The sequence below is a fragment of the Rhinoraja longicauda genome, chromosome 25, assembly GCF_053455715.1.
Source record: "Rhinoraja longicauda isolate Sanriku21f chromosome 25, sRhiLon1.1, whole genome shotgun sequence".
Lineage (NCBI taxonomy): Eukaryota > Metazoa > Chordata > Chondrichthyes > Rajiformes > Arhynchobatidae > Rhinoraja > Rhinoraja longicauda.
Genome location: NC_135977.1, coordinates 34,517,871 through 34,543,622, shown reverse-complemented (window position 1 = coordinate 34,543,622; position 25,752 = coordinate 34,517,871). Strand labels below are relative to the sequence as shown.

The following is a 25,752-nucleotide window of genomic DNA, read 5'->3' as shown; positions in this document are numbered from 1 at the left end:
TCCTGATTCTATGTCACCCCTCGCAAGGGACTGAATTTCATTCCTTACCAACAGAGCGACCCCGACCCCCTCTGCCCACCTGCCTGTCTTTTCAATAGGACATATACCCCTGAATATTTAGTTCCCAGCCCTGATCCACTTGCAGCCATGTCTCTGTAATTCCCACATCATACTTGCCAATACCTCACTGAGCCTCACCTCAGCTCATCCACTTTATACTTTATTTTTTATACTTTGCGCATTCAAATACAACACTTTAACTTTGGTATTCGCCTCCCCTCTCACATCGGTCACTATTGGCCCTGACCTTACTCTCTTATCTCTTCTCGAACTTTCCTTCCCATTCGGGAGTCTTTTACAACTTTTCCTGTACTCACTTCCCCTTTAACTCTATCTTTATATTCCCAATTTGTCAACCCCTCCCCCCCCACTATTTAGTTTAAACCCACAAGTGTAGCACTAGCAAATCTACCTGCAAGAACATTGGTCCCCCTCCAATTAAGGTGTAACCCGTCCCTTTTGTACAGGTCACCCCTACCCCAGAAGAGATCCCAGTGGTCAATAAATCTAATCCCTGCTCCAGCCCCCCAGCTACACATTCAGATTCCCTATCTCCCTGTTCCTGCCCTCACCAGCACGAGGTACAGGAAGCAATCCAGGGATAACCACCCTGGAGTCTTGCTTTTCAGTCTTCTTCCTAACTCTCTAAACGCACGGTGCAGAACCTCCTTCCTGATGTCGTTGTGCCCGCATGCACAACTACCTCCAGCTGGTTACCTTCCCTCTCAAGGATGTTCTGAAGTCAGACTGTGACATCTTGAACCCTGGCACCAGGGAGGCAACAGACCATCCTCAAGTCTCGCCTGCCGCCACAGAATCTCGTGTCCGCACCCCGGAGTCACCTACCACTATGGCTCTGCCCGACGTCAGTCTCGCTGGTCGCGCCTCATCGCCAGGATTGGAACCACCGACCTGTCCGCTGCTCAGACTGGAAGCGTCTTCTGCCCGACAACTCTCAAGAGGCTGTACCTGTTTACATTAGGTGCAGCCACCGGAGTCTCCTGCACTCCACGTTTACTCTCGTTTCTCACAGTCACCCACCTTCGCTCTTCCTGTATCCTTGGCATGACAACCTCACCGTAGGTCCTGTCCAGGAAACTCGTTTTCCCTGATGGCCCTGGGGTCATCCAGCTGCTTCCCCAGTTCCACAACACGTTCATTCAGGAGCCGCACCTGGACACAATTCCTGCAGGTACAAGCTCCAATGGTGTAGCTGACTTCCCACATCCTGCAGGAAACACACTGCACCAACTTGCCTGCCATTTCTTCAGTGGACAAAAAAAATCACAACTTTCAAATCAGGTGTGGCCTCCTTGCCAAGGACTCTTGAGCCAAAGACTCACACTTTACCTCCCAAGGAACTTCATCTCAGCAAGGCCGCCCCTGAAAAGGCTGCTCCCGACAAGGCCACTCCCAGCAAGGCCGCCCCTGACAAGGCCATCCGACAAGGCCGCCCCCGACAAGGCCACTCCCAGCAAGGCCGCCCCTGACAAGGCCGCCCCCGACAGGGCCACTCCCAGCAAGGCCGCCCCCGACAAGGCCGCTCCCGACAAGGCCGCTCCCAGCAAGGCCACTCCCGACAAGGCCGCTCCCAGCAAGGCCGCTCCCAGCAAGGCCGCTCCCGACACGGCCGCTCCCGGCAAGGCCACTCCCGGCAAGGCCACACCCGACAAGGCCGCTCCCGACAAGGCCACTCCGCTACAGCTGCATTTCTTTATCTGTTACCTGATCAACTACTTTTGGGCTAATTTGTAATGTCTTTATAAATAGAAGTAGCTCCATAGAACATAGAACAGTACGGTACAGGAAGACCTTCAGCCCACAATATCTTTGCTGAACATGAACCAAGTTAAATTGATTTCCTCTGCCTGCTTGTGATCCATATCCTGCATATCCATGTGCCTGTGTAAAAGCCTCACAAATGCCATCATCATATCTGCTTCCACCATCACCTTTGGCAATGCATTCTCCCTAGCCCCCTTTAAACTTTCCTCCTCTGACCTTAAAGGTACACCCTCTAGTCTTTGACATTTCCACCACGGGAAAAAGGTTCTACCCTATTTGTGCGTCCTGCAAATTTTATATACTTCTATCAGGAATCCACTCAAGGTCCGTACTTCCGAGAAAACAATCCAACTTTGTCATTTTAGCTATTGCCCTCTCATCCAGCTAAAATTCTCATAAACCTCTTCTGCTCCCTCTTCAAAGCCTCCACATCCTTTCTGTAATGAAGCAACCAGAACTGCACATATTGCTCCACATGCGGCCTTCCAAAGCTTTATAAAGCTGCATCATGACCGATTCTTATACTCAATAACTCGTCCGATGAAGGCAAGCATACTGCATGCCTGCTTTACCACTCGATCTACTTGAGCCTAGAAATGCAGAATATGTGGAGCAGGATGGATTCGAATGCACAGCAAAAGCCACCAAAAGTGGCAAAAGCCAAGTTTGACGAGTGGTTTATGACTCACTTTAGCTTTCCTTTCTGTTACTTATCTGTCCTGAACATTTTGGGTAGAGGAAAGGAGGGATAGTTGTAGGATATTTGTTCTGCCTTCACTGGACTGGTATAAAAGTGCAAAGTTATAAGTTATTTCTGAATTAGTGGTTGGATAAATGAAGCTTAATTGATCTGAAAACACAAACGTTGGCAACACATAGTAGTTCAGGCAACATTTGAGACAAAGAAACACCACAGCAAAGATGTACAGCTTTGTAGGTTAATTGGTTTGGTATAAATTTCTAAATGTAAAATTGTCCCTAGCATGTGTAGGATAGTGTTCATGTGTATGGATCACTGGTCAGCATGGAATCGGTGGGCGAATGGGCTGTACCTCTAAACTGAAAAAAACAAAAACAAGATTTAACTTTTCAGGAAAATGACCTTTCATCTGAACTATGATATTCAAAATGAAACATGCTCACAGTTGCAGATTAGGGAAAGGGATGGAGATGTTGGTGGTACCAATTGAAATAGAGTGTCAAAGGCTTGTACTCGCAGCTGGTCTGCCTCAAATAGACCCAGGATGTTTAGGCGCTAAAAATCTCTGAAATAGGCAGGCAAGTAGGCATAATAAAATTACAAAAAAGGTATGTATTTCCACAACCAAAATATGATTTAAAATATGTTTAGCTGTCTGTACATGCTGGGAGACGAAATATCTCTTCTCATCATTCACTGCTTTCTCACATGCTTTGCAAAACAGCACACAGTTGTCTGTAGAGAATATATCACTCCTGTACACTCTCACCAAATCGTTCAGTTTTTTACAAGGAGTTGACTTGACTTTGGGCATTTTGACGCTTGCAGGGGTAGATCCTACAGGAGCGGGGATGTAGACCTCTACAGGCAGGCCAAGTACAAGCTGAGAAGGGGAGTCAGAGCTGCCAAGGAAAGGTACTCTGAGAAGTTGAGGAGCAAGTTCTTCGCTAATGACTCCTTCAGTTTGGAATGGCTTGCAAGAAATCACAAGCTACAAGAGGAAAACCCCCCGCTCCTTGGACAATCGTCAGCTGTCCAACGACCTGAACGAGTTCTACTGCAGGTTCGATAACCAGAAACTTAACCCTGGTAGCTCCGTCCCCCCCTCCCCCACCAACACCACACCTACTCACAGCCTGACTCCAGTTTGAAAAGACTGAACCCTTCCCCACCCACCCCTCTCCAAACACAACTTAACACCCACTTACAGCCTGACTGCAAAAGACTGGGGCCTCGTCCGCTACCCACCAATGAACGACCACCGGTGGTGCCCCCGGTTTCACCCCGATGGTGGAAATTTTCTTGTAAGTTACGTTAACAAGGCAAAAATGACTGATTTAGGAACTCGATCGTGAAAAGGGCAGTATCTTGCTGAAATCATTTATAAAAAGGCACTTATGGCAAAATCCTGGCTCTCCTCATGAATATTGAAACGGAATGAAAGGAACAAAGAAAGGGACGAGAATCTGGTGCATCTATTTTTGGCAGAATAGCTCCAATTAACAAGCCAGCACCATCACACTTGGCCATTGGTTTACCAAACACTATTGAATTCAATGTTGAGTCCTAAAGGCTAATGTGTCCAGTCAGAAAGTTTACATTGGTCGATAAGAGGCTGAAGACAGATGTTGGAGTGAAAGCAAAATGAAGAAATAAACTGGAAGCTCAACGTTTTTAGAAACATCTTGGAAACAGACCTTTTGGCCCACCGAGTCCACGACTTTATATATGTAACAGATGTAGGTGGGAAAAGATTGGACAATGAGAGAAAGAGACAAAATAATTCTGTGAGATAAGAATGAGTTGAAACAATGAATCTAATGGGCTTGTGAATCATGGGCGGATGTAAAAGCAGGCCACGTTGAGAGATTGAGGTTGGCGGCTTGAGAGGAAATGAAGTCAGAACTGTAAAGCAGTGGTCCCATGTTCTGCAGTGGAGTCGAGGTCCAGAGTAAGGAATAAGAAGATGTCAGAGAGCTGGAATTCAGCCTGTGAGACAGGTTTGTTCATTGAGCAACAGAAACTCCCTTGTTGCCAGGTTTGAGGACAGTACTATGGTTGGCCTTGAAGTGTGGAAAGCTGCATGTTCAGAGCAAGAGGTGGGATGGAGGCAGTGAAGGTGGTCAAACCTACGCTCAACAGTGTGTGACATTTGAATCTACACAGGGTAAGAAGCCAAAGTCAGGATCCTGGATGAATTGGGAGTTTGGAAGTCAATGGTCCATTTCATGCGGTGGAAACTCTCAGCCAATGGAATTAGCAATCAGGCTGAGGAAGAAGAATAAATTTGGGCTCAGAATGGTCTTCCATTTCTTCGTTGAACTCCTTCGTTAATGTAGACTGGGCGATCATTTCGCTGAACACCTTTGTTAATGTAGACTGGGTGATCGTTTCGCTGAACACCTTCATTAATGTAGACTGGGCGATCATTTCGCTGAACACCTTCGTTAATGTAGACTGGGCGATCGTTTCGCTGAACACCTTCGTTAATGTAGACTGGGCGATCATTTCGATGAACACCTTCGTTAATGTAGACTGGCGATCGTTTCGCTCAACACCTTCACTCAGCCCACTGAAACCTACCTGATCTCCCGGTTGCTAAGCACTTTAATTCTCCTTCCCATTCCCGCACAGACCTTTCTGTCCTAGATCTCCTCCATTGTCAGAGTGAGGCTAAATGCAAATTGGAGGGACAGCATCTCATATTTTGCTTGGGCAGCTTACAGCCCAGCGGTATGAATATTAATTTATTTCACCAGGTAACCCGGCATTCCCTCTCTCACTATTCCTCTGCCACCCAAGTTGCACCAGCTTCTTGTTTTCACCCAACAAACAGCCAACAATGGCCTGTTTCCTTTATAATTGTTACTTTTTTGCATAACTTTTAATCATTATCTCTCTACATCATCGTCCATATCTCACATTTCCCTTATCCCTAACCAGTCTGAAGAAGGATCTCGACCCGAAACGTCCCCATTCCTTCTCTCCAGTCCTGCTGAGTTACTCCAGCTTTTTGTGTCTATCTACAATTTCTTTTGTTCAGTGATAAACAAAGAAATGAATAACTTGATAGATTGTGAATCCTACATTGAATTTGTTGATTGATGCACGTATCTGTGGCATATTAAAAGTTTGCCCTTATCACTCTCCAACTTCTTTTTGCAATTCCTAGGTGTCAATGAGGTATATAAAGTGGCAAAGAGAGTGGAAGGAGGAATGAAGAGCTTGAACATTGACAATCAAAATCTCCATAATCGTTTGAGAGACATTGAACTAACCTGGAACAACTTACAAGCTTTCTTTTCATTTAGCCCTACAATCTTACAGATGTTGGTAAGTGTAGAAATTATTATTTGTGGCAATAGTATAAATTATATAAGTAAGACACCATACCTTGGGAATTCTGCATTCTAGAATATTGGAGCCTCCCCTTGAGATATTATAGAGCTCCACAGTATGGAGCCCATCATGCTCCATACTCCACAGTATGGAGCCCATCATGCTCCATACTCCACAGTATGGAGCCCATCATACTCCATACTCCACAGTATGGAGCCCATCATGCTCCATACTCCACAGTATGGAGCCCATCATGCTCCATACTCCACAGTAAGGAGCCCATCATGCTCCATACTCCACAGTAAGGAGCCCATCATGCTCCATTCTCCACAGTATGGAGCCCATCATGCTCCATACTCCACAGTAAGGAGCCCATCATGCTCCATACTCCACAGTATGGAGCCCATCATACTCCATACTCCACAGTATGGAGCCCATCATGCTCCATACTCCACAGTATGGAGTCCATCATGCTCCATACTCCACAGTATGGGCCGATGCTACCCGTCATCCCACTTTGCTGCATTAATCCCTTTATAATTTGCTCATTCATGTTTCTGTTCAGACGCCTCTTAATGTTGTTACTATTCTTGCCTTCACGACTTCCTCCAGCAGTTTTTTTCCCAGATAGCATTGACTCTCTATGTGCAAGATAAAACATTTAGATCCCATTTAAACATTTAGATCCCATCTCACCTTAGACATATGCCTTGTAGTATTAGACACTGTGAAAGGAAACAGACTATGTCTTTTACAAGGTGATATACCTCTACCATGGCACCTCTTAATGCCTTTAATCCAGGGAAAACAGACTCAGCCTATCCAATCTCTCTGTAACTCAAGCCCTGCACCCTCTCTAGCTTGTGACGTCTTTCCTGCAATGCAGTGACCAGAACTGCGTAGGATACTCCAAGTGCAGCTAACCAGCAACTGTAACGTGACATCCCAACTCTAGAAGGGAAGCAGAGATAATGTTTCAGGCCGAAGACCCTTTGTAAGAACTGTAAAGAAGACACAAGTAGCTTGTTAAGCTGCAGGGAAGGTGAGGGAGGGGGATATCTCAGAAAGGGTGAAACCCAGGGGACCATGGGGATAAACAATGGGGATAAGATGATCTGGTCACTGAGTGGGAGAGAGGAGCAGTTAGAGAGTGGTAACGTAGACAAAGAAATGTAGCAGCTGTGAAAGGCATGAATAGAATGAATAAATGGATCGAAAATTGGCTTCATGGGAGGAAGCAGAGGGTGATGGTGGAAGATAGACACAAAATGCTGGAGTAACTCAGCGAGGCAGGCAGCATCTCTGAAGAGAAGGAATGGTTGACGTATTGGGTTGAGACCCTTCTTCAGACAGGTTCAGACTTCAGAAAGGTTGCTTCTCGGCCTGGAGGCCTGTGACGAGTGGTGTGCCTCAGGGTTTGGTGTTGGGTCCATTACTGTTTATCATCTATTGCAATGATTTTGATGAGAACGTACAGGACAAGTTTGCAGATAACACAACAGTGGGTAGTTTTGCAGATAGTGAAGATGGTTGTGAAAAATTGCAGCAAGATCTTGATCAATTGGCCAGGTGGGCTGAGGAATGGTTGATGGAATTTAATACAGAAAAATGTGAGGTGTTGCATATTGGGAAGTCTAACATGGGTAGGACCTACACAGTGAAGTGTAGGGCTCTGAGGCGTGTTGGAGAGCAGAGGGAACTAGGAGTGCAGGTAACTTTTTCACTCAAAGGGTGGTTACGTGGGTGACCTTACTCGTGCATGTCAGAACCCTTCTTCATACTGAAAGTGGAGGTGGGTGGGGAAGGGTGATAAACAGGTTTGTTTTGCGCCCAGTTTACTCCCCTCCCCCCTCCTGAAGAAGGGTCTAGACTGGAAATGTTAACTATTTCTCTTCTCCAGAGAAGCTGCCTGAGCCCTGAGTTACTCCAGTATTTTATCATAGAGTCCCAGAGTGATACAATGTGGAAACAGGCCCCTCGGCCCAATTTGCCCACACACCAACTTGTCCCAGCTACACTAGTCCCACCTGCCCGCATATGGTGCATATTCCTCCAAACCTGTTCTATCCATGTACCTGTCTAACTGTTTCTTTAACGTTCGGATAATCCCTGCCTCAACTACCTCCTCTGGCAGCTCGTTCCATACACCCACTACCTTTTGTGTGAAAAAGTTACCCCTCAGACTTTTATTAAATCTTTTCCCCTTCACCCTAAACCTATGTCCTCTGGTCCTCGATTCACCTACTCTGGGCAAGAGACTCTGTGCATCTACCCAATCTATTCCTCTCATGATTTTATACACCTCAATAAAATCACCCTCCTGCGCTCCAAGGAATAGAGTCCCAGCCTACTCAATCTCTCCCTATAGCTCACACCCTCCAGTCTAAATCTTCTCTGTACCCTTTCATGCTTGACACCATATTTTCTATAACATAGTGCCCAGAACTGAACACAGGAACTTTATTATAACATGGTACTCTAAATGCGGCCTCACCAATGTCTGATACCAGTGCAACACGACCTCCCAACTTCTATACTCAATACTCTGACTGATGTAGGCCAATGTGCTTACTGCGACTCCACCATCAAGGAACCATGAACCTGCAATCTTATATCGCTCTGCTCTACAATACTCCCCAGAGCACTACCATTCACTGTGTAAGTCCTGCCCATATTAGACTTCCCAACATGCAACAACTCACATTTCTCTGTATTAAATTGCATCAACCATTCCTCAGCCCACCTGGCCAATTGATCAAGATCCTGCTGCAATTTTTCACAACCATCTTCACTATCTGCAATATTCCATGATACACTTGTATTATCTGTAATATTCCATGATACACTGTTGTATTATCTGCAATATTCCATGATACACTGTTGTATTATCTGCAATATTCCATGATACTCTTGTATTATCTGTAATATTCCGATACACTGTTGTATTATCTGTAATATTCCATGATACTCTTGTATTATCTGCAATATTCCATGATACACTGTTGTATTATCTGTAATATTCCATGATACTCTTGTATTATCTGCAATATTCCGATACACTGTTGCATTATCTGCGATATTCCATGATACACTTGTATTATCTGCAATATTCCATGATACACTGTTGTATTATCTGCAATATTCCATGATACACTTGTATTATCTGCAAACACTGTTCTTGCTATGGTGCTCTCATCCAAATCATTGCAATAGATGACAAACCGCACTGAACCCTGAGGCACATTTTTGTATCACCTGCAAACTTGGTGTCCTGCTTTGGTGTAAATTAGCATCTGCAGTTCCTTCCGACACATTAAATTGTAGTCAAGTCATATCAAGGCAATTTTATTGGTATAGCACATTTAAACACAACCCACGTTGACCAAAGTGCTGTACATCGGTGCAGGTACTAAAAAAGAACATACAATGGCACACAAACCTAACAACACATACATAAACAGTTTACAGTAACCATATAACCATATAACAACTACAGCATGGAAACAGGCCTGTCCGGCCCTACCAGTCCACGCCGACCATTCTCCCTGACCTAGTCTCATCTACCTGCACTCAGACCATAACCCTCTAATCCCCTCCTATCCATATACCTATCCAATTTACTCTTAAATAATAAAATCGAGCCAGCCTCCACCACTTCCACCGGAAGCCCATTCCATACAGCCACAACCCTCTGAGTAAAGAAGTTCCCCCTCATGTTACCCCTAAACCTTTGTCCCTCAATTCTGAAACTATGTCCCCTTGTTGGAATCTTCCCCACTCTCAAAGGGAAAAGCCTACCCACGTCAACTCTGTCCGTCCCTCTCAAAATTTAAAAAACCTCTATCAAGTCCCCCCTCAACCTTCTACGCTCCAAAGAATAAAGACCCAACCTGTTCAACCTCTCTCTGTAGCTTAAGTGCTGAAACCCAGGCAACATTCTAGTAAATCTCCTCTGTACCCTCTCCATTTTGTCGGCATCCTTCCTATAATTTTCCTATATCCCCTCAGAGGGCCTCAAACGCTAGGGATACAAGTAGGTACAGCGTTTGATGTAGGAACAATGCTATTACTGTCTTCGGAGTCTAAAACCAGGCAGCATAAAGAAGAAGGATCAATGCAGTGGGTGATGAACCTTTGGAATTCTGTAGCCTGGAGCGCTGTGAACACGGTTGTTGATTCACCAAAACGTATTGATTCATTCATGAGAATCATGGAATATGGAGATAGTGCAGAAAATAGCATTCGTTTCAGTCTTTCAAGGCCTGATGGATTTCCTGGCTGCTAACCATTTTAAATGGTTATGTCTATGTAAAAAACCCTTCCTGATCCTATACTGACCTTTCTGCCCGGGGTCTCCTGCATTGCCAGAGTAAGGACTCATATCTCATATTCCGTTTGGATAACATATTGGATAGTCCAATTTTTGGTAACTAACTAAACCCCTCCCCCCCCCCCCCATCTTTTCTCCCCCTCTCTTCCCTGTGCCTCTCCTGGATGTGCACCCATTGCTCCCACTATCCCCCCCCCCCCCCCCCCGGCCCTTTCCCCTTCCTCTTGTCCCCTTACACCTTTATCCATTCTCTGGCTTCATGTTTCCCATGTCTTGGCTTTTCTCAAGCCTTTTGTCTTCTTATCATCTCTGGCCTTTATCACTCATCTGCCAGTTCACCCCCCTTCACCTGCACCCATCGATCACTTGCCAGGCTTTGTCCACACCACTCTTCCAGCTTTCTCTGCCCTGCTACAATCAGTCTGAGGAAGGGTTCCGACAGAAAAGGTCACACATCCATGTCCTCCAGAGATGCTGCCGGACCAACTGAGTTACTCCAGCACTTTGTGTCTTCTTTTGTAAACAAGCACCTGCAGTTCCTTCTGTCCACCACATATGATCTTGATGATTGGCAGAGCAGCCTGAAAGCATCAAATGGTTTCTCCTTCTCCTAGTTCTTTGATTCTCATCATGATGCCCTGTTTCCATCACAGTTGAGGCACCAGTATGCATCTGCCCCTCACTCTAAAAGACTGAAGTTCCAAATTATTATGTTATAAATTACTCTTTTAAATCTGGTTATATCAGCTTCCTGTGCATTTCAGGTACTTCCAGCCTTCTTTCAATATTTCCAATGTTGTATCAACTGCCACCTCGTAGCTCCTGAAGCAACAAGGTGGCAATTTAAAAATCAAGACTAGGATTCTTACAAAGGAGTTCAGGGCCAGGATTTTCCAGTAAGGCTAAAAGGCAAAGGTTGAAAGATTAGGGAACTTTGAATGGTGAAAGATAATGAAGACTTCATCAGGAAACTAAAGGAAACATAAACCGGGTGGAGGCAAGTGAAATTGAGTGAGCCTCCTGTCGTATCCTGAGGGCTCAGGTGAGAACTTAAGAATGAAATCAGGAGGGCAAAAAGAATCCGTGGATTATCCTTGGCAGGTAAGATTTTGCAGGTGTATCAGGGACAAAAGTGTAGCCAGGGAAAGAGTGGACTAATTACTCCCCCAAGGAGTAATCTATGTGTTGAACAAGAGGGTGTGGGCAAGGAACTCAATGAATACTTCTCAGCTGTATCTGCCAAGATGAAGCACATAGAAAGTAGTGAATTCAGGGAGAGATATGTTGATAGCTTGGAAAATATTAGTATTCATCTTTGTATTAAGAAGGGGATATGTTAGATATCATGAAATGCACAAGAGTTGATAAATCCCCAGGGCCGGATGAGGCTTATGGTATGTTTAGCGTCAAGGGTTGGAGCATTGGGTATAAGTGCTACAAAAAGTGCTGGAAAGAAAACTGCAGATGCTGGTTTAAATCGAAGGTAGACACAAAATGCTGGAGTAACTCAGCAGGTCAGGCAGCATCTCTGGAGAGAAGGAATGGGTGACGTTTCGGGTCGAGTCTGTATAACTAGGGCTGTAGTTAGTGCATTAAACTAAATAGGGGGGTGGGGGGGGAGGAGTATTGGAAATGTATAGAAGATTTTAAAGGGAAGGAGGGCACAGGAGATGTTATTGAAGTCTCCAGCAGAAGTAATAGTAGGAATGAGGATAGTATAGGAAATGAGTAAGTTAATATATGATGAGCATTTGACGGCACTTGGTCTGTACTTGCTGGAGTTTAAAAGAATGAGGGGGAACCTCATTGAAACATACAGAATAGTGAAAGGTTTGGATAGAATGGATGTGGAGATGATGTTTCCACCAGTAGGAGAGTCTATGACTAGTGGTCATAGCCTGAGAATTAAAGGGCGTTCTTTTCGGAAGGAGATGAGGAGGAATTTCTTTAGTCACAGGGTGGAATTCTTTGTCACGGAAGGCAGTGGAGGCCATATTGGTGGATATTTTAAAGTTAGAGATAGATAGATTCTTGATTAGTACAGGTGTCAGAGGTTATGAGGAGAAGGCTGGAGAATAGGGTTAAGAGGGAGAGATAGATCAGCCATGATCTATTTGGCGGAGTAGGCTTGATGGGTCGAATGGCCTATTTCTTCTCCTGTCACTTATGATCTTATGACTTATGATCTTAATAGGGCAGAAAGTTCAAATGGAAACAGTCTTAGGTGAAGCAAAATGAGGACCAATCTGTGCAGAGGGCTGGTGAGTACTGAACTAAAGGTTGAATGCACGCAGTATAAGGAACTAAGTGGATGAGTTTATAGCGCAGTTAGAAATTGGTAGATACGATGCTGTGGGTGTCACAAAGACATGGCTGAAAGAAGATCAGAGCTGGGAGCTGAGTATCTAAGGTTACACATCCTATCGAAAAGACAGGCAGGTGGGCGGAGGGGGTGGGGTGGCTCAGCTGGTAAGGAATGAAATTCAATGAGGAAGGGATGACAGGATCGGAAGATGTAGAATCCTTGTGGGTAGAGTTAAGAAATTGCAAAGATAAAAAGGCACTGATGGGATTGATTTACAGGCCTTCTAACAATAGTCAGGATGTAGGGTACAAATTACATCAGGAGATACAATCGACATATAAGAAAGGCGTTAGGGTTAGGTGCTCATGGGGGATTTCAGTGTGCATGTAAATGGGGCTAAGCAGGTTGGTACTGGATCCTGAAGAAGGAATTTGTAGTGTGCTTTTGAGATGGCTTCTGAGTGCAGCTTGTGGAAAAGGCAATTGTGGATTTAGTATTGTGTAATGAACTGGATTTATTTAAGGAGCTTAAGGTAAAGGAACCCTGAGGAGGTACTGACCATAATATGGTAAAATTTGAGTAAAGGTGACTACAGAGGCATGAGGGAGGAGCTAGCTAAAGTTGATTGGAAAGGGACCACAGCAGCAATGGCAGGAGTTCCTGAGAGTAATTTTGAAGATGCAGGATCTTTTCAACCCAAAGTGGGAGATTCTAAGGGTACAATGAGGTGACTGGCTGTCAAAGGAAGGCAAGGACAGCATAAAAGTAAAAGAGAAGGCATATAATATTGCAAAGATTAGCAGAAAGCTAGAAGATTGGGAAGCTTTAAAAAACCAACAGAAGGTAACTAAAAAGGCAATGAGGGGAGAAAATATGAAATATTTGGGTAAGCCAGCCAATAATATACAAGAGGATAGCAAAAGTTTGTTCAGATATATTAAGCGAGAGGCAAGAGTGGCCATTGGACCACTGGTAAAGGAACCAGAGTAATGGGGAATAAAGAAACGGCAGATGAACTGAACAGCTATTCTGCATCATTCTTCACAGAGCACACCAGCAACATGCCAGATATTCGAGATGGTCATTAGTGCAGTTGCTATTACTAATGAGAAGGTGATTGAGAAGCTGAGACCTCTGAAGATGGATAAGTCACTTGGACCGGATGGATTACAAACCAGGGTTCTGAAAGTGGTGGTTTTAAGTTTGTGGAGGCATCAGTAGTGATCTTTCAAGAATCACTAGAGTCAGGAGAGGTCCCTGGAATATTGCAATTATTACTCCACTGTTAAAGAGGGGAGTGAGGGAGCAAGGAAATGGCAGACGAGTTGAACCGGTACTTTGGATCTGTCTTCACTAAGGAAGATACAAGCAATCTCCCAGATGTTCTAGTGGCAAGAGATCCTAGGGTGACGGAGGAACTGAAGGAAATCCACATTAGGCAGGAAATGGTGTTGGGTAGACTGATGGGACTGAAGGCTGATAAATCCCCAGAGCCTGATGGTCTGCATCCCAGAGTACTTAAGGAGGTGGCGCTAGAAATTGTGGACGCACTGGTGATCATTTTCCAATGTTCTATAGATTCAGGATCAGTTCCTGTGGATTGGAGGGTAGCTAATGTTGTCCCACTTTTTTAAGAAAACGGGAAATTGTAGACCAGTTAGTTTTACATCAGTGGTGGGGAAGATGCTGGAGTCAATTATAAAAGACAAAATTGTGGAGCATTTGGATAGTAGTCATAGGATTGTTCCGAGTCAGCATGGATTTACGAAGGGGAAATCATGCTTGACTAATCTTCTGGAATTCTTTGGGGATGTAACTAGGAAAATTGACAGGGGAGAGCCAGTGGATGTGGTGTACCTTGACTTTCAGAAAGCCTTTGACAAGGTTCCACATAGGAAATTACTGGGCAAAATTAGAGCACATGGTATTGGAGGTAGGGTACTGACATGGATAGAACATTGGTTGACTGACAGAAAGCAAAGAGTGGGGATAAATGGGTCCCTTTCAGAATGGCAGGCAGTAACTAGTGGGGTACCGCAAGGCTCGGTGCTGGGACCGCAGCTATTTACAATATACATTAATGACTTGGATGAAGGGATTAAAAGTACCATTAGCAAATTTGCAGATGATACAAAGCTGGGTGGTAGTGTGAACTGTGAGGAAGATGCTATGAGGTTGCAGGGTGACTTGGACAGGTTGTGTGAGTGGGCGGATGCATGGCAGATGCAGTTTAACGTGGATAAATGTGAGGTTATCCACTTTGGTGGTAAGAATAGGAAGGCAGAGTATTATCTGAATGGTGTCAAGTTAGGAAAGGGGGACGTACAACGAGATATGGGTGTCCTTGTGCATCAGTCACTGAAAGGAAGCATGCAGGTACAGCAGGCAGTGAAGAAAGCCAATGGAATGTTGGCCTTCATAACAAGGGGAGTTGAGTATAGGAGCAAAGAGGTCCTTCTGCAGTTGTACAGGGCCCTAGTGAGACTGCACCTGGAGTACTGTGTGCAGTTTTGGTCTCCAAATTTGAGGAAGGATATTCTTGCTATTGAGTGCGTGCAGCGTAGCTTTACTAGGTTAATTCTCGGAATGGCGGGACTGTCATATGTTGAAAGACTGGAGCGACTAGGCTTGTATACACTGGAATTTAGAAGGATGAGAGGGGATCTTATCGAAACGTATAAGATTATTAAGGTGTTGGACACGTTAGAGGCAGGAAACATGTTCCCAATGTTGGGGGAGTCCAGAACAAGGGGCCACAGTTTAAGAATAAGGGGTAGGCCATTTAGAACGGAGATGAAGAAAAACTTTTTCAGTCAGAGAGTTGTAAATCTGTGGAATTCTCTGCCTCAGAAGGCAGTGAACGTCAATTATCTGGATGCATTCAAGAGAGAGCTAGATAGAGCTCTTAAGGATATCTTGTATATCTATATACTGAAACTCGTTTGTTATCTTGTTTGTGACTGAACTTCATCCAAAACGGTACACGATAGCGCAACAATTGTAGGCCCACCTTACTCAGCGTCGTCACTTTAATGGTAAAATGGTAGTTTTATTGAAATTGGTGTTATATTTTTAAAGTTATTCACATTTTAATGTTTTTAAAAACCCCCTCATTCGCAGTCGGGGAGGGTCGGTCCTTACATAAGATGGCCGCCAGACCAGCGCCTACACTTACGTAAGATGGCCGCCGGCTGACTGCGCGTGCGCAGTTGGGGCGAGGGTCGCCATTTTCGTTCAGCTTCCACTTCCCGCCAGAAGCCCATTTAGTTTCCCGGCCCAAGTGGGGGGAGTGTCGCCGCCGCTCCAAACCTCGGCCGGGCGTCTTCATTATGCCCCCCCTGACCCCCGCCCCGCCCCCGGCATCACCGCAGCCGTTGCTCCCGCTCCAAACCCCGGCCGGCCGGGCAGCTCCATAATAGCCGCCGCCCCGCCCCACCATCACCGCCCCCCCCAGGCTCCCGCTGAACCATCGCGTCTCCACCGCCGTCACCGCCGTTGCTTATTATTTTATTTCAGATACAGCGCGGAAACAGGCCTTTTCGGCCCACCAAGTCCGCACCGCCCAATGATCCCCGCACACTAACACTATCCTACACACACTAGGGACAATTTTTACATTTACCCAGTCAAATAACCTACATACCTGTACGTCTTTGGAGTGTGGGAGGAAACCGAAGATCTCGGAGAAAACCCACGCAGGTCACGGGGAGAACGTACAAACTCCTTAAAGACGGCGCCCGTAGTCAGGATCGAACCTGAGTCTCCGGCTCTGCATTCGCTGTAAAGCAGCAACTCTACCGCTGCGCTACCATGCTGCCCGCTCTAAATCCCGGGCGTCTCCATCGCAGCCTTCATCGACAGCTCTCGCTCAGCGCCACCGCTCCTGTTGCCGCTCTGTCTGTCTCAGCCACGGGCGTCTCCTTCACCGTCAGCCCCGCTGGGTCACCGCCAAGCAGTTAAAGGTCAGACTGATTAGACCAAGCGGACCCGCTGGGCCCAAACCCCTCCCGCATCCGCACAGCGCCTGACCCCCTCCCGCATCCGCACAGCGCCCGACCCCCTCCGCCCTCCTCTCCCCCCCTCCTCTCCTCCTCCCCCACCTCTCCACTCCTCTCCTCTCCCCTCTCCTCTCCTCCCCTCCTCTCCTCTCCTCCCTCCCCTCCCCCTATCCTCAAACCCCCCCCTCTCTACTCCCCCTCTCCTCCTCCCCCTCTCCTCCTCCCCCTCTCCTCCCCCCTCTCCCCCCCTCTCCTCCCCCCTCCTCTCCTCCTCCCCCACCTCTCAACTCCTCTCCTCTCCCCCTCCTCTCCTCCCCCCCTCCTCTCCTCCCTCCCCTCCCCCTCTCCACCCCCTCTCCTCACCCCCTCTCCTTCCCCCCCTCCTCTCTCCTCCCTCCAACCCCCTCCCTAGGAGATAGATTTAAACTTTAAAATGTGAATAACTTTTAAAAATATACCACCTATTTCAATGAAACGTCTTCCAATAAGACCACAGGACGACGGTAATTTGGACATAAAATTGTCGCGCTATCGTGTACCGTTTTGGCTGTAGTTCTGGAACAAACAAACAAAAGTTTTTGCATGCTGATCTGTTAAAGATAACCCCCCCCCCCCCCCCAACCTTTTTCAGTCAGAGAGTTGTGTATCTATTGTCTAAAAGTTCCCCCAAACCTCCCCTACATTAATTGAAATTGAGTTAAGGTTGTTTTAAAGAATCCCACTCACACACTCCATCCCCCCTCCACCAACTTTATCCCCCTCCCCTCACCTGATCAATATCTCTATCTCTTTTTAACATCATGCCAAGAGGGAGGAAGACCTCCGAGGTCATGCAGACCTCCGAACCCTTCTGAATTTGGCAGAAAGCATCCGCCTTCTTATTTCATTTCTGCCATTCCGATTTTGCCTCGCATTTTTTAAAAAGAGGAAAACACATGCCTTGACACTTGCCCCGCCGCTTGCCCCACCCCGCCTCGCCCCACCCCGCCTCGCCCCACCCCGCCTCACCCCGCCTCGCCCCACCCCGCCTCGCCCCACCCCGCCTCGCCCCACCCCACCCCGCCTCACCCCACCCGGCCTCACCCCACCCCGCCCCACCCCGCCTCACCGCGCCTCGCCCCACCCCACCTCACCCCACCCCGCCTCGCCCCACCCCACCCCACCTACCCCACCCGGCCTCACCCCACCCCACCGCGCCTCGCCCCACCCCGCCTCGCCCCACCCCACCTCACCCCACCCCGCCTCGCCCCACCCCACCCCACCTACCCCACCCGGCCTCACCCCACTCCACCGCGCCTCGCCCCACCCCACCTCACACCACCCCGCCTCGCCCCACCCTGCCTCGCCGCACCTCATCCCGCCTCGCCCCACCCCGCCTCACCCCACCCCGCCTCGCCCCACCCTGTCTCGCCGCGCCTCATCCCGCCTCGCCCCGCCCCACCCCGCCTCGCCCCACCCCGCCTCACCCCACCCCGCCCCACCCCGCCTCACCTCGCCGCGCCTCACCCCGCCCCGCCTCGCCCCACCCCGCCCCGCCCCATTCCCCCCTCCCCTCTTGCCTGGCCTCACCGCTCGCCCGGCGTAACCAGTCCGTTCACTGGGCCTCTCTCACCGCTACACTTGCAGGGCCGGGCTTGCAGCTCGCCGGGCCTCCAGTCACCTCGCCGCTCGCCGCTCGCCGTTCTAGGCCTCTCCTCACCGCCCGCTCGCATTGCCTTGCCACTCGCCTCGCCGCTTGCCGGGACTCACCTCACCACTCGCCTCTTCGGACCTCGCCTTGACACTCACTGGGACTCACATCGCCGCCCGCCGGGACTCGCCTCGCCTCGCCGCTCGCCGGACCCCTGCTTCGCCGCTGCCTGGGCCTTGGCTCGCCTCGCCGCTCCCCAGGCCTCGCCTCACCTCACTACCCATCGGTCCTCGCCTCGCTGCTCCCCGGTGGATAGGCTGGGTTTGATTTCCCTGGAGCAGAGGCTGAACACTGTCCTGATAAAAGTATATAAAATGTATGGGGTAGATGGGTAGAAATCTTTTCTCATGGTAAAAGCAAAGGGCAGAGCTTTAAGGTCGGAGGAAGCAGTTTTAATGAGGGTTAAGAGTGGTTGATATTGAGTATTCCCTGCTGGAGCAGGGGGTGGAATCAGATGCAATCACTATGTTTAAGAGACATTTAGACGGAAAAATGGGATTTGTGTAGATGGGGAGAACGGTCAGTGTGGACATAGGCTCGGTTGTGCACTGTAATCTCCATGTGTAATCTCCACTGTAATCTCGGTTGTGCACTGTAATCTCCATGACAGTTTTTGGTGTTTGCAAGCAGATGCATTAGTCTGGTTTATTTTTAAGCATTGCTGCAGTGTGACTTATCCTGTAACACCCCAATCATAGACCTAACCCCAGTGGAAAAGGTACATCCGATTGGTTGTTGAGAGCAAGCAGCATAACCCAGCTAACTGGAGGTTTATCTTCTTTTATTTTGCAGTCTTCTGAACTGACCCCTGACTGTTCACCTGCAACTGATTCAGAAACTGGGCAGATCAAAACCTGTGGAGTGTGTCTGTTCAGAGCAGGGAATGAACTAAATGCAAGTATAAACGATTCTGGACGGCTATGTGTTGCTGAAGCATGGGGCAGATTGCTAAATATGAATGGACACAGGTCATTGAGAGGGTTCGCGGGTCAAACCAGAAGTCAGGGTCGTCGGTCCACAGGGGAGGCAGCTTCAAGGCCACGACGTGGAGAGCGGTGCGGTCGGCAGGGTCCACGGGGTGGGGGTGGGGTCCGGCAGGGTCCACAGGGAGGGTCCGGCAGGGTCCACGGGGTGGGGGTGGGGTCCGGCAGGGTCCACGGCGTGGAGAACGGTGCGGTCGGCAGGGTCCATGGGGTGGGGTCTGGCAGGGTCCAGAGGTGGCTGACCAGCAGGGTCCACAGGGTGGGGTCCGGCAGGGTCCATGGGGGGGGGTCCGGCAGGGTCCACGGGGTGGGGGTGGGGTCCGGCAGGGTCCACGGCGTGGTGAGCGGTGCGGTCGGCAGGGTCCATGGGGTGGGGTCTGGCAGGGCCCAGAGGTGGCTGACCAGCAGGGTCCACGGGGTGGGGTCCGGCAGGGTCCACGGGGGGGGGGGTCCGGCAGGGTCCACGGGGTGGGGGTGGGGTCCGGCAGGGTCCACGGCGTGGAGAGCAGTGCGGTCGGCAGGGTCCATGGGGTGGGGTCTGGCAGGGTCCAGAGGTGGCTGACCAGCAGGGTCCACGGGGTGGGGGCCGGCAGGGTCCACGGGGTGGGGTCCGGCAGGGTCCATGGGGTGGGGTCTGGCAGGGTCCATGGGATGGGGTCTGGCAGGGTCCAGAGGTGGCTGACCAGCAGGGTCCACGGGGTGGGGTCCGGCAGGGTCCACGGGGTGGGGTCCGGCAGGGTCCACGCGGTGGGGTCCGGCAGGGTCCACGGCATGGAGAGCGGTGCGGTCGGCAGGGTCCATGGGGGGGGGTCTGGCAGGGTCCAGAGGTGGCTGACCAGCAGGGTTCACGGGGTGGGGTCCGGCAGGGTCCAGAGGCGGCTGACCGGCAGGGTCCAGAGGCGGCTGACCGGCAGGGCCGGGTAGGGCGGGTTGAGGAGCGGTCGGGTCCATCGCGACTTGCGAGGAAATGTCGAGGGTCACCAGTGTAGTGGGTCTGGACGCAACAGGAATCAGGCAAGACGCCAGGTAAGGATTAACAATAACTTTAATGCAGCATCAGAACATCCACTCTCTTCAGTCTCCCGCACGAGTAAACTCTAGCCCCTTCAGGCAAACCCCGTAGCTCCAGACCCCTCTACAGCCCTGTCCACTCAGTGCCGAGGGGGGTGACCCAGGGAGTGGCCTAATCCCCCTGTCCACTCAGTGCCGAGGGGGGTGACCCAGGGAGTGGCCTAATCCCCCCTGTCCACTCAGTGCCGAGGGGGGTGACCCAGAGAGTGGCCTAATCCCCCCTGTCCACTCAGTGCCGAGGGGGGTGACCCAGGGAGTGGCCTAATCCCCCCTGTCCACTCAGTGCCGAGGGGGGTGACCCAGGGAGTGGCCTAATCCCCCCTGTCCACTCAGTGCCGAGGGGGGTGACCCAGGGAGTGGCCTAATCCCCCCTGTCCACTCAGTGCCGAGGGGGGTGACCCAGGGAGTGGCCTAATCCCCCCCTGTCCACTCAGTGCCGAGGGGAATGACCCAAGGAGTGGCCTAATCCCCCCTGTCCACTCAGTGCCGAGGGGGGTGACCCAGGGAGTGGCCTAATCCCCCCTGTCCACTCAGTGCCGAGGGGGGTGACCCAGGGAGTGACCTAATCCCCAGGCACCACCACAGCCTAATATTTTCCATTTGTGCTTGGAATGTCAGCACCAAATGAGTTTGCTTTTGGAATTTGTTCTTTCTTCGATATACCTTTATCACATCAGCATTCAAATAACTGGATTTGATAAGGGACCTCAAGGTAAAGGGACCACTAGGGCCACTACATGATAAATTTTAATCTGCAGTTTGAGAGGGAGAAGGTGAAATCGGATGTTGGTATTGCAGCTGAGTAAAGGGCAGTACAGAGGCATGAGGGAGGAGCGGGCCAAAGTTGACTGGAAGGGACCCGAGCAGGGATGACGGTGAAACAGCAATGGCAGGAATTTCTGGGAATAATTCGGAAGATGCAGGATTTTTTCATTCCAAAGAGGTAGAAAGATTCTAGGGGGAGAAAGAGGCGACTGTGGCTGACAAGAAAAGTCAAGGACAACATTGACATCGACTAGGTTGTAGCTTGTCGTAGACATTGTCGTGGGGGGTCCAGTCACCGTGTTTTCGGCGACCTGTAACGACTATGACAGTCACCGGCAGTCGCCTTAAAAAACGCCTAACTGGGACAGGGCCTTAAGGAAGATGAGAGCCCTTGGTATCAAAGGGCAGACACTAGCATGGATATCAGGTTGGCTGGGTGGCAGAAGGCAAAGAGTGGCAATAAAGGGGGGCTTTTTCTGCTTTGCTGCCATTGACTAGCGGAGTTCCGCAGGGGTCGGGGGTGCTCTTCACGTTTTTATATTTATGATTTGGACGAGGGAATTGAAGACTTTGTGACCCAGTTTGTGGATGATATGAAAATAGTTGGAGGGGCAGGTAGTGTAGAGAAAGCAGGAACTCTGCAAAAGGACTTGGATAGGTTGGGAGAGTGGGCAGAGAAGTGGCAGATGGAATATAGTGTAACAAAGTGTGGAGTCCTGCATTTTGGTAGTAGGAATAAAGGTATAGATTATTTTCTAAATGGGGAGATAATCCAGAAATCGGAGGTGCAAAGGGAGTGCTGGTGCAGCATTGCCAATAAGTTCACCTGGAAGTCAAATCAGTTGTAAAGAAGTCAAACAATAGACAATAGGTGCAGGAGGAGGCCATTCGGCCCTTCGAGACAGCACCGCCATTCAATGTGATCATGGCTGATCATTCTCAATCAGTACCTCGTTCCTGCCTTCTCCCCATACCCCTTGATTCCGCTATCCTTAAGAGCTCTATCTAGCTCTCCCTTGAATGCATTCAGAGAATTGGCCTCCACTGCCTTCTGAGGCAGAGAATTCCACAGATTCACAACTTTCTGACTGAAAATGTTTTTCCTCATCTCAGTTCTAAATGGCCTACCCCTTATTCTTAAACCGTGGCCCCTTGTTCTGGACTCCCCCAACATTGGGAACATGTTTCCTGCCTCTAACGTGTCCAACCCCTTAATAATCTTATATGTTTCGATAAGATCCCCTCTCAACCTTCTAAATTCCAGTGTATACAAGCCTAGTCGCTCCAATCTTTCAACATATGATAGTCCCGCCATTCCGGGAATTAACCTAGTAAACCTATGCTGCACGCCCTCAATAGCAAGAATATCCTTCCTCAAATTTGGAGACCAAAACTGCACACAGTACTCCAGGTGCGGTCTCACTAGGGCCCTGTACAACTGCAGAAGGACCTCTTTCATATCATATCATATCATATATATACAGCCGGAAACAGGCCTTTTCGGCCCACCAAGTCCGTGCCGCCCAGCGATCCCCGTACATTAACACTATCCTACACCCACTAGGGACAATTTTTACATTTACCCAGCCAATTAACCTACATACCTGTACGTCTTTGGAGTGTGGGAGGAAACCTAAGATCTCGGAGAAAACCCACGCAGGTCACGGGGAGAACGTACAAACTCCTTACAGTGCAGCACCCGTAGTCGGGATCGAACCTGAGTCTCCGGCGCTGCATTCGCTGTAAAGCAGCAACTCTACTGCTGCGCTACCGTGCCGCCCTCATATATATACAGCCGGAAACAGGCCTTTTCGTTCCTATACTCAACTCCTCTTGTTATGAAGGCCAACATTCCATTGGCTTTCTTCACTGCCTGCTGTACCTGCATGCTTCCTTTCAGTGACTGATCTCGTTGTACGTCTCCTGTTCCTAACTTGACACCATTCAGATAATACTCTGCCTTCCTATTCTTACCACCAAAGTGGATAACCTCACACTTATCCACATTAAACTGCATCTGCCATGTATCCGCCCACTCACACAACCTGTCCAAGTCACCCTGCAACCTCATAGCATCTTCCTCACAGTTCATTCTACCACCCAGCTTTGTATCATCTGCAAATTTGCCAATGGTACTTTTAATCCCTTCATTCAAGTCATTAATGTATATGGTAAATAGCTGCGGTCCCAGCACCGAGCCTTGCGGTACCCCACTAGTTACTGCCTGCCATTCTGAAAGGGACCCATTTATCCCCACTCTTTGCTTTCTGTCTGTCAACCAATTTTCTATCCATGTCAGTACCCTACCTCCAATACCATGCGCTCTAATTTTGCCCAATAATCTCCTATGTCAAAGGCTTTCTGAAAGTCAAGGTACACCACATCCACCAGCTCTCCCCTGTCACTTTTCCTAGTTATGTCCTCAAAGAATTCCAGAAGATTAGTCAAGCATGATTTCCCCTTCATAAATCCATGCTGACTCGGAACAATCCTGTTACTACTATCCAAATGCTCCGCAATTTCGTCTTTTATAATTGACTCCAGCATCTTCCCCACCACTGATGTCAGACTAACTAGTCTATAATTTCCCGTTTTCTCTCTCCCTCCTTTCTTAAAAAGTGGGACAACATTAGCTACCCTGCAATCCACAGGAACTGATCCTGAATCTATAGAACATTGGAAAATGATCACCAATGCGTCCATAATGTCTAGAGCCGCCTCCTTAAGTAGTCTGGGATGCAGACCATCAGGACCTGGGGATTTATCAGCCTTCAGTCCCATCAGTCTTACTCCCCTTGGAATCTTTCCTCCTCTTTGGGATAAATTGATCCTGCAACTTCTGCATTATTCCCAGGAATACCTGCCATTGCTGTTCCACCATCTTCCCTGCTAGGGCCTCCTTCCAGTCAATTCTGGCCAGCTCCTGCCCATGCCTCTGTAATCCCCTTTGCTATACTGTAATACTGACACTTCCGATTTTCCCTTCTCCCTCTCAATTTGTAGAGTAAAACTTATCATATTGTGATCACTGCATCCTAATGGCTCTTTTACCTCGAGTCCCGCAAGAGGGCTTGTATACAAAAACAGGGATGCTGAGGCTCTATAAGGTGCAGGTCAGGCTGCATTTGGAATATTGTGAGCAATTTTGGGCACCATATCTGAGGAAGGATGTGCTGGCTCTGGAGAGGGTACAGAGGAGGTTTACAAGAATGATCCCAGGAATGAGTAGGTTAACATATGATAAGCGTTTGACGGCACTGGGCCTGTACTTGCTGGAGTTTAGAAATATGAGGGGTGACCTCATTGAAAGGTAGAGAATAGTGAAAGGCTTGAATAGAGTGGATGAGGAGAGGATGTTTCCACTAGTGGGAGAGTCTAGAACGAAAGGTCATAGCCTTCAAATTAAAGGACGTTCTTTTAGGAGGGAGATGAGTTGGAATCTCTTTATCAGAAGGTGGTAAATCTGTGGAATTCTTTGCCACAGAAGGCTCTGGAGGCAGTCAGTAAATATATTTAAGGCGGAGATAGATAGATTCTTGATTAGTAGGTGTGTCAGAGGCTATGGGGAGAAGGCAAGAGAATGGGGTTAGGTGGGAGAGATAGATCAGACAGGATTGAATGGTGGAGTGGACTTGATGGGCCGAATGGCCTAATTCTACTCCTATCACTTATGATCTTATGATAACTGATATATTAACCCCTAATTCTGTGCTGGGTGCATTTTAATTGTTTGGGTGCATTTTGTAACAGATGCCCTCTATTAATACTCATATAATGGGTGACACCGTGGTGCAGCAGTAGTTGCTGCCTTACAGCGCCAGAGACCCGGTTTCGATCCAGACTACGGGTGCTTGTCTGTATGGAGTTTGTATATTCTCTCCATTACCGCGTGGGTTTTATCCGGGTGCTCCGGTTTCCTCCCACACTGTAAAGATGTACAGGTTTGCAGGTTAATTGGCTTCAGTAAAAGTTGTAAATTGTCCCTAGTGTGTAGTAATGGTGTTAGTGAAGGGGATCTTTGGTCGGTGTGGATTCAGTGGGCTGAAGGGCCTGTTTGTGTGCATATCTCTAAACTAAACTAAACTAAAGAAAATGCTGCAGGGTTTGGAATGAATGGTTTGAAGTTTTCAAACCGTGGGGATTATTCTGAGAGTATATCCTTAGCAGAATTATTTTACTTTTCCTTCTCTCTTTACAGGGCAAGGCAAATGCAGTGCTTTACAACAGTTGTCACTATCACGCCAGCTGTGCTAACTTCTGGTTAAACTGCGTGGATTCCAATTTACCAGGTCTTCTGGCAGCTGAAGGAAGATCTCTGGCTTCGGAGTCTTCTTGTTCCTGTGCTGAATTGCAAAGACATCAGTTGTGACGATGTTTCTTCCTCCACCTCAATGACTGTGAACAGTATTTATTCTTGGAACCAATAGACAATAGGAGTAGGCCATTCGGCCCTTTGCACCAGCTCTACTATTCACTGTGATCATGGATGATCATCCACAACCAAAGAATGCTTCACAAAATTAATCATTTTGTCAAAGACACTTTGTATTATATACGGGAAAAAAATACATTCAGCTAGTTTGAAATAAGTAATTGAATAAAAGTGAGATTTTGGTGATTTTCTTTGTCTAAAAACAAGGTTTTTCGCTTGACAAAACGAGCAATCTATGAACAGTGCAGTATTAAATTGAGTAATCATGGAGGGGAAATGCACAAATTGCTTTTT

At 48.4% G+C, this 25,752-nt stretch overlaps 1 protein-coding gene across 2 annotated transcripts in view; it reads left to right on the top strand.

Annotated features, from left to right (window-relative positions):
- LOC144605880 (synergin gamma-like) overlaps nucleotides 1–25,628 on the top strand; it is a 55,912-nt gene extending 30,284 nt beyond the window's left edge. For both annotated transcript variants that reach the window (XM_078421512.1, XM_078421511.1), the window contains 3 exons: nucleotides 5,718–5,878; nucleotides 19,000–19,101; nucleotides 25,225–25,628. In XM_078421512.1, coding sequence (XP_078277638.1) covers nucleotides 5,718–5,878; nucleotides 19,000–19,101; nucleotides 25,225–25,395 — 434 coding nt within the window. In that variant the 3' untranslated portion in view covers nucleotides 25,396–25,628. The remainder of the gene's footprint in view (nucleotides 1–5,717; nucleotides 5,879–18,999; nucleotides 19,102–25,224) is intronic.
- Nucleotides 25,629–25,752: the final 124 nt, after the last annotated feature.